The 16,487-nt window shown below is 32.1% G+C and overlaps 2 protein-coding genes across 11 annotated transcripts in view; one reads left to right on the forward strand and one right to left on the reverse strand.

Moving 5' to 3' along the window:
- LOC138712183 (NKAP family protein CG6066-like) overlaps positions 1–16,487 on the forward strand; it is a 74,595-nt gene that overhangs the window by 32,492 nt on the left and 25,616 nt on the right. The gene's annotated exons all lie outside the window — the stretch shown is intronic.
- LOC138712184 (thiosulfate sulfurtransferase/rhodanese-like domain-containing protein 3) overlaps positions 1–16,487 on the reverse strand; it is a 32,897-nt gene that overhangs the window by 12,157 nt on the left and 4,253 nt on the right. The window contains exon 1 of one of the 5 annotated variants that reach the window (XM_069843685.1): positions 8,935–9,060. The exons of 2 other annotated variants lie outside the window; for them this stretch is intronic. In XM_069843685.1, the coding sequence (XP_069699786.1) occupies positions 8,935–9,001 (67 nt within the window). In that variant the 5' untranslated portion in view covers positions 9,002–9,060. Of the gene's footprint in view, positions 1–1,014; positions 1,167–8,934; positions 9,061–16,487 lie in introns of those variants that run through there. 2 more of the 5 variants (XM_069843683.1, XM_069843682.1) reach the window with 2 other exon arrangements.

Genomic DNA, 16,487 nt, shown 5'->3' on the forward strand with positions numbered 1-16,487 from the left:
CTATGGGATGTGGTATTCAAACTATGAACACGGTGCTGAAGTCCTGTATTTTGGTTATGTGTTACACGTAGTGCTTAATAAATATGCGTTTTCCATGCCTAGAAATATACATTTGAAATGTGTCTCATCAATATGGTCCACTCTATATTTATGATTGATCAATGATGCTACATACATTTACGCACTTAGAATAGGTAGGTATTTTTGTAGAAGAATATTTCGTATGCAAGAGAATATCCATGGTACTTTATTTTATTGATATTTGTGTTTGAAAATCACATTTATTAAGAAACTGTTATTTTTATGACAATCACTTACTGCAAGAAAAATCGTAATCATTTCAATAGGCCCACATGACTGCTTAAGTAAATAAAGCACTCCTACATTTATGTAAACTGTGAGTAATGGTAATGTCTTGGGAAGCAGAGAGAACATCTGCACTGTGTAAAATATTCTTCTGAGAAATATGTGTAAGTTCCACGAAAAAAATCTCAGTTAAAATAAGTTTCATTACAGCAGCACAGAAGAAAAAAACTGACTATTCTATTATTTTCATTTCTTTCCATAAATATTCATAATGGTCAAATGATAGTTGTTTAGTCAACTGTTCGAAGACAGGTCTGAACCTCACAAGTGATACCAACAAGGCACCACTTGTGAGGCAACTAGGCCAGAAGATAATGGGATAGGGTGGCCAGTTTCGTTCCCCTCCATTGCATACATCACTGATTAGCTACATATTACACTTATCAAACTTCAGATGCATACGAACAGTTGTTCTCTGACACACATCGTCAAATGAGATGTACTGCTTGATAATAGATAAAAGATAGTATGGAATGAAATATGTGTGTTATAATTTGGATACAAAAATAAGCTTATTAGACTTTGTGTCCAGAAACATATAAATGAAAATGGAGTTAAGAAAATAGATATACGATACTTGACCTTAATTTCCGAATAGTTGTTGTACTACATTATACATTGTTTTACGTTATATTCACAGAAACTTACCATTTTCACACATGCTGATTTTATTTGAAGTTCTTCCAGTTGCATAAATCTTCGTAAAAGGCAGAATAAAAGAACTGCGCGGTATATGTGATATGGCATAAAAATTTGCTTGAAACATTAGTCTGATGTAGGCCCAGGAAAACGTAATCATCATCACTATGATACTTTGACTGTGTAAATATTAAACATATATTATTTTGTTGTAAAATTCGATGCAAATATATTTAATACACTTTCTCTAAATAAATTATATATAGGTTTTCAGTGGGCATAATACACACTTGGAGGTACTTGTTGTCCTGTTAGTTTGACCTAAAACCACATCCTGTTTTCTTGTGATATTATGTAATTCAGACTAAAACTATGGTACTGTACTGCTACAAAGATATTCATAACATGACAAAGAAAATGAAACATAATTAAATGTTCAGCACATAACTGTCACTTCGTAGCAACGCCATATTGTATATTTGGTCCAGGGAAAATACTCGTCTTTTATTTAGTTAAGATTACATATTTAAGTACTAGAAACAATTTTCATTATTTTGTTTGAAATAAATAATGATTATGATTAACTTCAGTGAATTTCAACAATTTTTGCATAGAAAATCTGTCGCAATACATGCTCCCGAACATTTTAGCTGTTCCTATAATACTACAGTAGAATCACTCTTAACCAGCACCAAAGGGACCAGGCTAGTTCCGGATACGAAATTTTGTCGGATAATTGAATAAATTACTTGTATATACAAAAAAAAGTTCGTATTTCATGGTACCAAATATTTAAACTGCAGCCATGTGAATCTTTTTTTTTTTTGTCACTTGCTCATAACTGAATAAACATAAAAACTGTTGGATTTTCTTTATTAGAACACATCACACAACACAAAATTAATACACTAATTTTAGGTTCGAATATTAACTGAAAACGAAAGTTTGTGCGAACTTTCTAATGTGGCAAAACTGTTGGCCCAGACTGGGAATGTGGCATATTTAAACTTTTTTTTTTTTTTGGCCCAGCCAAAAGTGCTGTTGTTTTGGTAGTGCCAGTTATTTGAGTGTCGGTTACAAGGGATTTTACTATACATATTATCGATGACATTCAGGTAAAAGGGCTTATCCCACAAAAGAAAAATGTTAAGAAACAGCTATAATTAAATTTTAGCACATTATTATTATTTGTTACTTTATATATGAAAGAATGTATACATAATTGTCAAAAAAACATATCTTCACGTATTGTAATTCAATTTTAACTAATTAAAGCAAAAAAAAGTCACCTAAACACCATCGTTACGATAATAGTGATTCTTTTATTGAAGATGTTAAAAGAAACTACAAGAGGAATGTATAGTAGACTTTTTGACTTTCTGCTTCTATTACCAAGCTTGTCGTGATACCATTTAATTAGTAAGCTTACGAATTTGTATAAGGCGACCAGGTAATGTTGATAGAGCAACTGGTTAGGTATTGGAAGACCCTGGGTTAAGTCCCAGGTGATGACAGGATTTTTCTCATCGCCAAAACTTACAGAATAGCCGCAAGGTTCACTTAGTCTCCTATGAAGTTGAATACCAGGTCTTTCCCGGGAGTAAAACATAGTCAGAGCGTGGTGCTGATCACACCACCTCATCCTAGTTCAGGGGTCAAGAAAGTATGGAGCTCTACATCCATGCTCTCCAAGCGTCTTCATGGTATATCTAGGGGATACGTTTACCTTTACCTTATAGTGCTGTACATTGTTCCCAAACTCATAAAATATGTTCGTTATCAAATAGTTAAATCAATTTTTATAGTAATGCTATGTAGACAGATTTTCGCAGTTTTTGAAGATATTCCAGTTAATTGATTTCATTGCCTTAAATTAAACAATATCAATTACTGGTACTAAAGTTTTTGGCTATTTCAAATTATTGTGATTGTAGGAAGCAAAGGTTACACTTCAAATTTGTTTCAGGGTTTTTGTATGCATAAATTCGTAGACTGTTATACAAAAATAATTAAATTAAGTAGTATATTGAAACTTTTGCCCTTAGAAATTGGATTTCGATGTGTTTCGAAGACCCCAAATATTTAAAAAGTATTTTCAATTACCACTATTACTCAAGAGGGGATTACAATTAAGTTGGCCTAATCTTCGTGTATTGTAAGAAAAATAAGAATAAGGAATTCTGCATATCACGAGTTGAAAAGTGCTAATTAAAGTGCAAATAACCAAACACTATAGTCATAGCAATATTTGAGGCTTCCGTATTATTAATAGACTTCTTATATGTACATTAAATCGAGGATGAGTGTGAAATTACACCATGATTATACAGTCTTCAAAATATATAGCAATTTAATTTCTCTAATTGATAGACAAAATTTAAATGTAGGTTTACCTCTTGCCAAACAAGACTATATGAAAAAGGAATGGTGAAGAATTTAATTAATATGCATTATAAACCATATCTCTTGCATGTCGAATTTCTAAAAGAATGCCGGAAACATATTAAAATAAGACATAACTTGATTTCATATAATTTGTTACATTTATATTTAACTACATGATGTTTATACACGAAAATTTGCAATATCCCGATATTATTGTTTTTTGTTATGACAATAGTGACAGTTGAATACTAGAATCCATACGCATAGCACAGATTACAGTGCAGTTCGTCTGGAAAAAATTACGGAAGACACAGTTGTTTTCTGTTTATGCATTCTTCTTCCCATTCTGGTCAAACAGTTTTTACGAAACGGGTTTTAACGAAACATTTTAACAGTTTTACTATAATTTATAAACAAAGTGTAACACAATACATCTAGAAGGCCACAAAGCACCAGATTAGTTATTGATTCCTCTCCCAATGAAATTAATTATTGAATAATAAATTATTTCATAAGCTTCTTTAGTGGGGAAAATATTCACACTTTCGAATCAATTCAGAAATATAAGACTTCACCTTCTGCCCATTTCCAGATACATTGCAGCCTATTAGCTTATTGTTCCCTTTGTAATATCTGCAATGCTTGGAAAAAGTGGCATAAGTCAGTTCCCAGAAACATTTTTTTATTAATTTATTGACAACTTACGAACATCTGCTCGCTTGGGAAAAGAGACGTAAATATTTCTCCCATTACAATAATTCATACAGAAGAAAATCAAATCGACATAAACTAGTGTGAAGACGGTTTTTTTTCCTCCTCCTGTAAAATTAACATTTTTGACTTGTGCCACTTTTCCGAGCACTACAGATATTATCTTCACTTCCTGCTTTGTTCATCAAGATGTGTCTATTGTATCACAAGACATCTTGCAGTGAAATTTTGTTTGCAAAGAAAGGAACTTGATGAGACGAGGCCGAACAAGACCCAGCTAGTAAAATTTGCCTTGAACCCTCTTATTTTGAGACAGCTCGTTTATGTGGCACGAGACCATTGCATTTTTCGCCATACTAATGATTTCTGTCTTCCTTTAAGAATAAAGTGTACACGACCAGGTTTGGCTCCATGAACTTTGAATCTGATAGCAACCTGATAACTATCATATTATCAAGGACAACAAAAATGGTATGATTAGAAGTTACTCAGTTGTTAGGTTTACAGTACAATATTGACGTAATGAATAAGGAAAACCATGCCACATGATAAATATACTGAAAATGTATACTAAATGAAATTCCACGAAAATGTTTACATATATAAAATATAATTATGACAGTTAATGTTATACTGAACAAATTAACCAAATACAAGACAGTAATTTGAACAAAATTAAACTCATCGCTAACTTATCTCACCCAATTCACTCCTCCCTATCATTTATACTGTCTTGACCTATTCTCTCATAACTTCAAAAATTCTTGCAGTTGTTGTTCTTTGACACCTAGTATTGCTTGGACGCATTCAGTCACATTGTGTTAAAATAATAAATCATGGAGCAGAAACATACGAGGATGAACATTAAATGAAAACAATTATTGCAGTGTTCCTCATTCTTCACAAATTTAATGTTTATATATCTCCTTGAATTTTTTCTACAAATAGGTATAAATGATTTCAGCATCAAATGTAAAGTGTAGGCTAAACCAAATGGTCACCATACTTGCCATAAAATCCAAATGATCACATTCAAACCCACTCAGTGATGATGGATCTTTAAAAGAAATAAAATCATAAGCATAGCTTTTATCAGATGAGAAGAAAAACCGGGAGATACGTGTGTTAATTTACTGCAAGTAAAACAACTTTTTTCTAAATAGTTCAGGAAAAAATTGATCAGACATTTCTCGTTCTTATCATCCTCGTCTATTGCCTTATCATGAAGGATAATGAATTTCGCTGTATTAGTGTCCTTATATTGCCAGTCTTGTAGTGCTTAGGAAGATAATAATAATAGTAATAGTAACAGGGTATTTACCAGTAACTAAAAAGTAACACTTTAAGCAATTGGTAACAGAAGTAACGAATTCAAAAGACTCGAATGATCGTGGGTAACGAAATTACACATATTGCTCATATATTTAATATTGATTAAGTGGAGTTGAAACGCTGCAGTTGCAAAAATAAAATTGTTGTTGTAAGAAAAGGAAAGAAGTTGTCCAATGAAATGAAGATAAGAGAACTTAAGAAACAAGTCAGATGACAGATCATAAGATGACTGATGGTAATTATTAAGTTGTGGTAAACTAAAAGTAACTAAATTTTGTTTCGCATTTTCGGTAGACACCATGTAATAATAATAATAATAATAATAATAATACCGGTAGTCTGTAATTGGAAATATTATTCAGTGTCGAAATTCAACGTGAACAAGAAATAGCCGACAAATTTCGTTTGGAGCCTTCTCTTGATGACTAAGATTCTTTTATGTGCCATAATATCTGACATGGGACCCAAAGTTTTACTCCTCTACTCTAGGAAGCCATGGTAAGGATTTTATCGCCCTTTGCTGGGATTGAACCTGCAAACCTCGAGTTCAATGTTAACCATTAGATTACCTACGAGCACAACAAGATCGTAATAGAAGATATTTCGAGATGTTAGATAACCAAACAAATATGAAGTGGTGAGATAATGTACCAAATAAGAACATTAGATTAGACGAAGCAGCAAATTACTGTTATGAGGTTTTAAACTGGTTATTACCAGTCCGTTATCTAGTTGTTTTTGTATTCCTCGAGTGGTAATACCAGTTTGACTAAAGATGCTAATATCTTTAATTGAATTGGCAAATACCTCAGTGATTTATTTGTTTTGCTTCCACTTTGAGTTGTCATAACCGAACTGAAGAAACCTGGGACAAATAATGAATCTGTAATGTGTAGAAAGCTATGATCGCGCCTAAGATACCATTAGCTTTATTTAAGCAAGAATAATGAAATTATAAATAAATTATACACTATTATTTTTTTTACAGAGCCCAGATATTTGCTCATCATTTCCCGGGATTGATCTGCTTATATGTGTCATGTTATACCGAAATTGTGCAATTTTTCTGGCAGAATCTGTTATGTTTTTCTTCTGTTTACTGAGAATTCATAAAGCACTCATTACATGTCTGCATTATCCTAATCTTAGAAAAATAAAATGGTTGTACATTGGCTTAGCATCTAGGTATAGTTACCATGCAGTCTAGTGTCTTTTAATTGTATCAAATACTTTGTAATATTTTTTCAAATACAGTAAAATTCTGGTATTCTTCAGCAGAAACTCACTTAAATCCACCACTTGGTGTTTCTTAAATAATACTTTTATACTAAATTTATCAAATTTCTAAGATATTTGACATAATCCGTTTTTTTTTTTTTTCCGACTATCTAACTGGGACTTTTTTTATACTTAAACCAGGATATTTCCAGTTTCCCAGGACATATGGCAGCCATGTTCCCACATAAACTGAATATTATCGTGAATATCGTTATGCAATAAAGAGCAGGAATGGTTATTACATACACATTTAAGAAATGGTACCAATTACATACACATGATAAAGGCGCTATTCTCTATGATGTATGCCTATCGGCTAACAGATGGCTCAAAACTAAGAAAGGCCTTAGCAGCTCTGAATGGAGAGACGGCAGTAAATTTCAAGTAAATGTAGCTCCTATAAGGGCCATTCGTGGATGCAGTCTAGACGGAAACTGCTGCAGACATTGCACTTTGATCGAAACATTGGCACACGTTTTAGCTCTATAGTCCCCATGGTGAATTCTTGCAAAATGCCAATCACCACCATGTTGGGAGCAAAATTGCGATCTTCCTCTCTCAAAAGTGTTTTGAAGTATTTCAAGAAGTTCACTGTATTGCTGATAATAGCTGGAGCACAGAAGAGTGGACATCATTGCATTGGCCAGAAAAAGAAATTGAGTTTCATAATTGATCCCCAGCCTCAAAAGGTAGACAGTGAGAAAAAGATGTACAAACCCACAACACAATACTTAAAAAAAAAAAAAGTAGGGTGTATAGTTTGAAGACAGCTTCTATCATCAGAATAATGATTGGTAGTCGTGGAACTATCACGAAGACTTTTATAAATTTATGTAAATCCTTTTCCATTAGCCAACACTTATGTCACGAAGTAGGTCTTCTTGTTTTGAGATACTCTATTCAAATTTTGCGAAACCATTTATACAGTATATGTAATAAGAAGAACCCACATCTATAAATTTTCATATGAATAACAATTTTACATACCATTTAATGTAATTTAGTGTATTTATTTTTCTGATTTCAAAAAAGTTTATTGTAATATGTACGCGCAATTTGCACTAGTGTTTTCCTATTGAAATTGTCTGATATTGTTTTCTCATAGTAATTGTAGTGACAGAAATATTGGTTAAATAATAAATAATTGAAGAGCTCTTAAAATGTTTAAGATGGCACTAGGGTGACCAACTCTTTCGTATTTTCCAGAAACTCCCGTATGATCTAATTTTTTCAGTCTTCTTGGCTCTGATACTGGTATTGTAATCCTCCCATACTTTTCTTTATTAATCATGATCACCAATTTTTTAATGTAACCTAATAATAATAACCGCTAAATATATTTAGATATAAACTGACATTCATATCGATAGTTTAGTAGGTAGCAATCTGTACAGAAAATCTCTTCCGGTGATCTTGTAATGTTTGGTGTAACTATATGCATGTATGATTCTAAAGAATATCATTTTCAGCTTCAGTAGCAAGATAAAAAAATAAAATCAAATGTTCTGCAGCATCCTTTTGACAACTAAGAAACATGCGCAGTTTGAAATATTATTGTATTCAATGCTGTGACCTAATTCGTATTAATTTGTATTATAATTAAATAGATAGTTTTACATTATTTCATATAAACCATTCCATCAATGAATTCTTGCTTCACATCCCAAAAAATTGTGCTAAAATTTATCGTGATCAAGTCTCCCGTGTTTTTGTGATCTGAAGTTGGTCACCCTAGGTGGCACTAAAAAATTCAGTAATTAACAAAATTAAATAAAACCACAGGAAATATCCTGAGCAAATTATTAGCTATTGTTATTTCAAATGCTGTTGTTTGAAGCCTTTAAGTGGGTTTCCAAAGTAAATAGCATATCGAGGACATCATACTAGAAGGGCGTATCAACAAGTGCACTGTTAATGAAATATTTCAATGGAGCCTTTTTATGTTTGAAAACAATCGTTTAAGAATTACACTGGACATTAGGAAGAATCAAAGAAAATACTCTGTTAAGTAGACGAGAATAGCAAAAATGATTCTATATTTAGATGGCTCTAATGTATACTTCCAGTTTTGTTGATACGCCCTTCTGGCATGATGTCCTCAGTATGAAGCATTGAAAATAACTTAAAAATTAAACCATATAGTTCACAGAATGCAAGATGGAATGTTGTTTCTTCGATCATATTTTTAAAAGATATTTCACTGAGAAATGAGTTAAGACTTACCAGTACCAATCTGCTTAAGAACGACAGAAAGACCTTTCCTCATAGTGTCAGGTTTATAAATGAACATGTCTACTGACGCTATATAACTGTTTGTGTACACTTTAAGGTAAAGTAATAAGTTTACGGTACCTAAAGTGGGTGGCTATCAGGGAAAATTAGCAATAATACTTATAATTTAATATGTATTATGATTTACACCATTTTGCGCAATTTGTTGTAAAATGCCTACAAAAGGAAATGGCATCATCAGATAAACATAACTGATCACAACAACCGAAACTGTTAACAGAATTTGTTTCCAAATAACCATTACAAGTATTATCACGTACTACTTGTTTGCAAGCATAAATAATAAACAGTTAACTTACAAACCCACAAGATGAAAGCATTTGTAAAAATAAATAACCTCTTCCATAAACTAAATTGCTGATTGCAAAAACACCCTAAGACACATTTTGACTGATAATTAGTTGAGTGTTGTAATGGCTACTTCGCATACAGTTGCATCAGTCTCATCAGAAAAATAACCGAAGTGACAATTAAGTACTCTGAAGCACCAGGCATCCATATTCCGTTGAGTGTAAAAACACCCAAAGTGCAGAATTCCACTGTTTTTGCATTCAAAAGGCAGCAGTTGGCTCTACTGGAGCTTAGCAACTTAATGTAGAAGGATAAGTACTGTATCACGTCCAGTTGCATGTGTGTTCACAATGGACAAGCTCATTGGTGTGTATTCCAAAAAAAAGAGCAAAACATACTTCGGAATATAGAAGAAACTTTGCTTAATTCATAGTGAAGAGCATATTAATCATAATGGTAAGAAAGTCCTAAAAAAGTGACTGGTGGAGACTGCAAATGGATTTTTAAACATTGCCAGCAAGATTGAGCATGACAAGGTATTACAAGGTACCAATATGATATGTACCAGTGATATGATATGTTGTAATAGAAATGGTGAAACAAAATCACAGCAATGTTAGAAAAATATGGTAGGACATAGACAATATATATAAAACGTAATGTCAATGTTGTATTAGACATATCTTAAGGGTTTGGAACAAAAAAAAATGATGTGTCAATGTTCAGTTGCTAGCAAAATAAATTATATAAACAAACAAATGTGAAAAATATTACAATATACAAAGTGTAGTTAATGCAATGCAAATGCTCACCAACTTGTTTTCAAAGGTTTAATTAAAGTTAAGTTTATAACTACAGTATTTATAGCAATCCATTAACCCGATATAATGCTTTTTCATGTTTTCACAAAATGTAGTAGTAGTGTTTAAAGAAATGGATACATCTTGTACTCTGTCCCACACCATAGCCTAAGGCATTGACCAAAAGCAGTCTTCGCTGCATATGCCCAGTATGCAAGAGCAGAACATGTAATGTTTATTTTGCTCATGAGTGCACACACTGCTTAATAAGAGCGGCTGAATTGGTCACCGCTGGCCCACGGTTTCATGTTTAGGAATTGTGTTATTGAATGAGTTCTCGTGGGGAAGGAATTTTCTCATGAAATTTCGGCCAGTGCCCGCCAAGCATTGTGATGAATTTGGGGAGTTACGAAAAGTACAGAGATCCGATTTCGAAAACCAGCTATAACGGCTGGGGAAATTATCATGCTTACCACATGTTATCCCCATTCTAGTTGCATGGCCATTAATCTCTGCTGAGGCAATATGGATGTGAGGCCAGCAGTTGGCTGTTCGGCTTTGGCCGTTGGTTATCATAAAAATTGGATACTGATATGTTAATCATAATCATTGACTACGTCATTTTCTCAACAATTTGTACACGTATATTTATGAAAACATGAACTTTTCTTTAAAAATAGTTCAGTGAAAAAAATAAATTACGTGATATGGTTAGACAGTAAGGTTACTGAAAGACTAGAGAAGGTTCAACTATTGTTCTTAAATCAACCTTCCCTTACTTTTCCAGCACATGCACAGTGAATTCATACAGCAAGAAACAATTCAAACATACTACAGACAGCAACTGTTCTTCACATGTTAACATTCTTGGTATGATTTTCAGAAGTTATCATTGACATCCCATGTTTTGTTGTTTCGGCCTATATAATACATTGCTTTTTTTTTTTTTTTTTTTTGGTGATAATTGTGCGAAATTTTTGGGCGAATTTTCCTGTTTTGTTTTTGTCGTCGTTTCTCTTAATGGTGACTGCAAATGTCCTATATCGAAGCATTTTATTTAGTGAAGTACCGGTACTTAGGAATTATTATTGACCAACATTTAAGGCGAAATAAGTTTCTTATTTATGTAACAGACTTAACCCAACTCTGGCTACTAGTAATAGTCATCTATAATGAACACCGATCAAAATACCCCTCATTTCTCGTGAAAAACAATAAATGAATAGATTATAGTGGACTTTATGTTGTCAGCAAACAGCTGGATACATTAAGAAGATTGATTGATTGATGTAACAGACTTCGTAAAACAATTTATAAGTTTATCTTTCGTTGTTATATTCCTACAAATAAGTTATTCTGCGATTATTTTATGTAGGTTTGGTTCTGTCATCCAATATGATATAATTGTATGAGAACAAGCAACAAAATGTACACATTCTCCACTGACAGTGCTTGAAAAGCTGATAATTAAAATGTCCTTAAAGAAATCAACTGATTATCCAACAAATTTTATTTATTCCTATTTTAATGATTTTTTTTTTAAATTGAACAAATACATAAATATACACTATTAAAATATTATGATAAAAATCGTTAAATATATAAACAAAAACTGCATGTTTATTCTATCAGAAGAAATTTGACATATCCTTTAGCTGAACTGAATGTTACACGGCCACTGGACTAAATCACAGCCAGAGTTATGGGCCAAGGTTATACAGCCCCATATTGATAATAAATTCAAGCCCAATTAAGAATAATTTCTTTTTTTTTTTTCTTTTCATATTGTCAATATATTTATTCATTCAAATTTAAATAGATTATTCTGTTCTCGATTTATGTTCAGTTGTTGATTTTATTCTCTGATTTTTATCTCAATTTGTGTTCTGTAATTATTGCATTAATTTTGTAATTTTATTCAATTTTTGTTATATTGTATTTTAATGCAAAATAGTTATTTATAGGAACTGCCCCCAAACACAAGCTTGCTCAGATGGGTGTGCGCTATGTATATTCTGTGTATTCATTTTATATTGTAGTATGTAGCAATAAAATACGATATAATAATACCAAATTATTTATCGGAAAATTAGAGGTCTGGGAACATAATATTCAGCTCATTTCTTACGCAAAAACCAAATTTATGGAAAAGTCGTTTCGAATTTATCACCATTTTTTTTTTTACGAAAATTATTATACACCAAGTACATCCCGTATATGTGTTTTCTTTTAGTTCGTCCTGAGTGTCCCACAAATGGGCTATAAAAACCGTCATATCCCACTGCCGCACCCTATATTAAATTCAGACCACTGATTTAAATATTAAATTTCAAGCACAGAGTTACACCGTTCTATCACAAACAGGTATGTTGTAAAATTAGATATACATACGTGCAAAATAACTGATTATTGAGAGAGAGAGAGAGAGAGAGATTGCATAGGCCTTACGTAATCCGCGCGAGTACCGGTACTGCTATCAGTGCTATCACAAATTATGGCGCGAGCACTAGAGAGTTAATACTTTGTATAATGATAAAGTAAAAACGTTAAATATTAAATCGGACTCATTAGAAGAAACCCCAGACTCCTGAAATAATAACGGCAAAATAAATAGTGGATTTTAACTGTGTAAAATTGAATGACTAACGAGTTAACAATGGTTAGGGTTGCCAACGTGGCAAGTTAGTATCTTTAGAGAGTTTAATTTTTAAAGTCGGGTGATTCTGATGAAGTACTTCACTAGTGTATTAAGACGTGCCGAGAAATGTCAAGAAAACAACTCGCAGGAAACTAACGCCACAACAATAAAGAATTAGAATTCCAAGATAGTATGACTCTTACAAGATATTTTTTTCCTTACTTCTACATAATTTTTTCTATAATTGTTTATATTTGTGACTGTATCAAGTAACTTACACAATGAAAATGTTCATGAATATTAGACTATTGCTTTAACGTAATCTATTGTATAATTTTTATTGCTGCACATAATTTGTTTTATTACTACACAAATTGTGTATGACTGCACACTAAATGTAATGTGAGACGGGATTTTTTTTTCATCATCATCATCATCATCATCCTTCACGAATTAGGCCTCTGTAGACCTGTTTCGGCCCCATCTAGCAGTCTTCTTAAAGGTCTTCCTGGTCGACGATGTCCTCTAGGTTTATATTGCATCATAATTTTTGGGATTCTTGAATTTTCCATTCTTCTTACATGATCTAGCCAATTGAATTTGTATCTGCTGTTTTTTTCTTCTACTGACTCTACTTCTAATTGTTCTAAAATTTCGTCATTCCTTTTTCGGTCTAAAAGAGTATATCCTGCTGTCCTCCTCAAAAATTTCATTTCCGTTGCTTTGATTCTGTTCATGTCTTTTTTCTTTAATGACCAAATTTCGCTTCCGTATAAAAGGGTGGGTAATGCTAGTGTATTATATATTTTTATTCTTGTAGATTTTTGTACTAATTTAGCTTTTAATGCATTGTTTATTATTCCTAGAATTTGTGTAAATTTGGTAATTTTCTTGTTCACATCTTTTTCATTTTGATAAGATATTTCACAACCCAGATAATTGAAATTTTGCACTTGTTCGAGGCATTGGTTATTGTGTATTATCTTACTTCTGACTGGGTCTTGTCCTAAAAATGCCATTACTTTTGATTTTTGTGCTGAAATTTCCATCCCAAAATCTTTTAATATTTTATTTAATGTATAACAAGCAGTATAAGGACAGATAATTTTTTTTTTTTTTTTTTCATATTTCGATTTAGTAGGGATGACAACAGCTAAAACAAGTGTCGAATCATCACTAGCACACTAAATAACCTCACTGTGTATAAATCCGTACGTAACTACTTATTTTATATAAAGGGAAAAGGGATAGGCCTATCAGTGAATATTCACTTTTAATGGATGTGTAGTATGTTTATTCAACTTGGTACGTAACGAGGGAGTTTTAAAAAAAAATTACGTGTAGGTTACTATTAAGTAAATCAGTAACTTATACCTACATGTGTCTATGTAATTAGGACTCACACTACTAAAACTGATATCTACCTGGTTGTTTCATCCTTTTTCTCATGTGTGATAAGGAATGTTCAGTTACGCTATTTAACTTTTTTACGCCATGAACACTTGTGCATTAAAAATTATAGCTTACTGTCACTACATTATGTTATTTGATAAAACCCCATTAGAAACACCAGTAAATATAACTAAACTGAACAGAATTGAAATAATCCAGAGAAAAGGTAAAAATCATTCATATCTGTTACTACGCTCGTAAATGCTAATATTTTCATTATCAAAAGTAATTTACATTTACTGTGTTCCATAATGTCTGACAGGAGATATAAACATTGCCAGTAGAAGAGGAGAGAAGTATAATTGCTATTCAGCCAATGGCAGATGTCTCATTCCACGCTTGTCTTGAAGTAGGGCGATCTAAAGCGTTCTGCCCCCACCTAACTTCATTGATTGAATAGCAATACTTCTTTCTTCGGCAGTGTTTACGTCTCCTGTCAGACATTGTGGGACGAAGTAAAGGTATCCTAGAAATTTTTAGTAACCATAATTATGATTTATTATAGCATGTTTTATTGTCTCATGATGGTGACATGTTACTATAAAATTGTTTATGTAAGGTAATTAACTTGGTCATTCATGTTTATGTTTGCTTAATATGTGGTTTTCACTGACGCAATGAATAATCATTTGTTTACTTCAGGGGCTCAGTCATTTACTGTGAAAACGTATGGCATGCCAAAACAAATTTGTCAGAAATTCTGACTTGTTAAATTTTGTACTTAAATACTTCCTCTATGACTCGTTTTATGTACTGATAAGGTGAAGCCGCGTGCGTTTAATGGTATTAAAGAGCGTCGCAGGAATTAAAGTTAGTATTTTTTTATTGTAGGGTGACCATATGTCCGATTTTGTAAATAGAAAATTGTGTTTTGTCCCAATTTTTAATGGCAACGTGTAAAAAACCTTTATAATTTTACTATAGCACTGCAATGATAAATTTAAAGTTGAACAATAAATTATTTATGATGCAGTTAAATTATTAACTTCTTGATATTACTTATGACAGACTAACTTTTCCATATTTTCATGGCTGTTGCTAAAAGAACCACAAAATTGGCCAGTAGTTGAAAACTATGTTACATGGTTGAAAGATAAAGATGCTGTAAGTGACAATTCATTTAATTAAATAATGAATGTCAAGTCATTTGCGCAAAATAAAATTGAAATTGACAGGGAACACTAGGATGAGCTAATGGCTCATTATCTATTTTTTTATCCTTGTTATACCGATGAGTACTTCAGTAAATCCCTAAATATAGTACAGTATTTCTTCTCACTCCCAGCAATGCCAATATAGAGTTTTTAGTCTTATGTCTTCACAGTGAACGGAAGAGAGAAACAGATTCAGTACCAGGAGCATTAATTATTGTGCTTTTTTCACTCATTTCAATTTCAAGAAATTTAGTTGCAGTGACTTTTATAGTTATTTACTTCATAAATCTGACTTATTGAATGCAGCAGAGACTCAAATACGACTGGAATAATAAACCTCAGTAAATCCCACCCCTTTTATGGCATACTGACATAGATGATGTTTCGTTACAATTTTTTGCTCATTGCATATGCTAATATACGTATGGTACAGTGGACATAATATAACAATATAGGTCTAGCTTTACATTGTATAGTTATTTGTTCATTACATAATAATGTTTTATTGCAAAATTAATTATTAATTCAATAATACTGTTCGTGTTTCTAAAATAAACTTCTACAAGATATTTTTTACGTGGGTTAATGACAGTATCCAACTTTTGGCTGTTACAATTTATTATAGTCACGTTATTCTAGTGTTATATTCTTTGTTTCGAATATAATGCAAATACAGAAAAAAAATCACCTTACTGACTGATGTTGAAAGCTTAAAGTTTATTTTTTTTTATTACCTGCAATAAAATGACACAAGACAGTACCTATTTATTTAAAATGCTTTCATTATTGTGTGTGAAAGAGATAAACCCTATCAGTTTTTTTGGGTGTGTCTTACTGATAATTTATATATGCTTGATTATTTTAGAAACATGTGTACGTTACTTAGGACAGTGTTGGAATTAGAAGTATTGTAAGAAACAAACTACTATGAAGATTGATTATTAAGTGTGAACTGGGTCAAGCCAATTCACGATAGGGTTCAATGCGATTCAGTTGTATCTCTGATAATCGTAGCAGTGAAACGAGATAATGTGTCATTTAAGTTCTTTTAAACGCCAGTATTTTACCTACTACACAAAACACGAAGTAGAAATTCTGCCATTATACAACACTATGTAAATTTTACTGTATTTATAGCAATTGTTAAAT

The sequence above is a fragment of the Periplaneta americana genome, chromosome 13, assembly GCF_040183065.1.
Source record: "Periplaneta americana isolate PAMFEO1 chromosome 13, P.americana_PAMFEO1_priV1, whole genome shotgun sequence".
NCBI lineage: Eukaryota > Metazoa > Arthropoda > Insecta > Blattodea > Blattidae > Periplaneta > Periplaneta americana.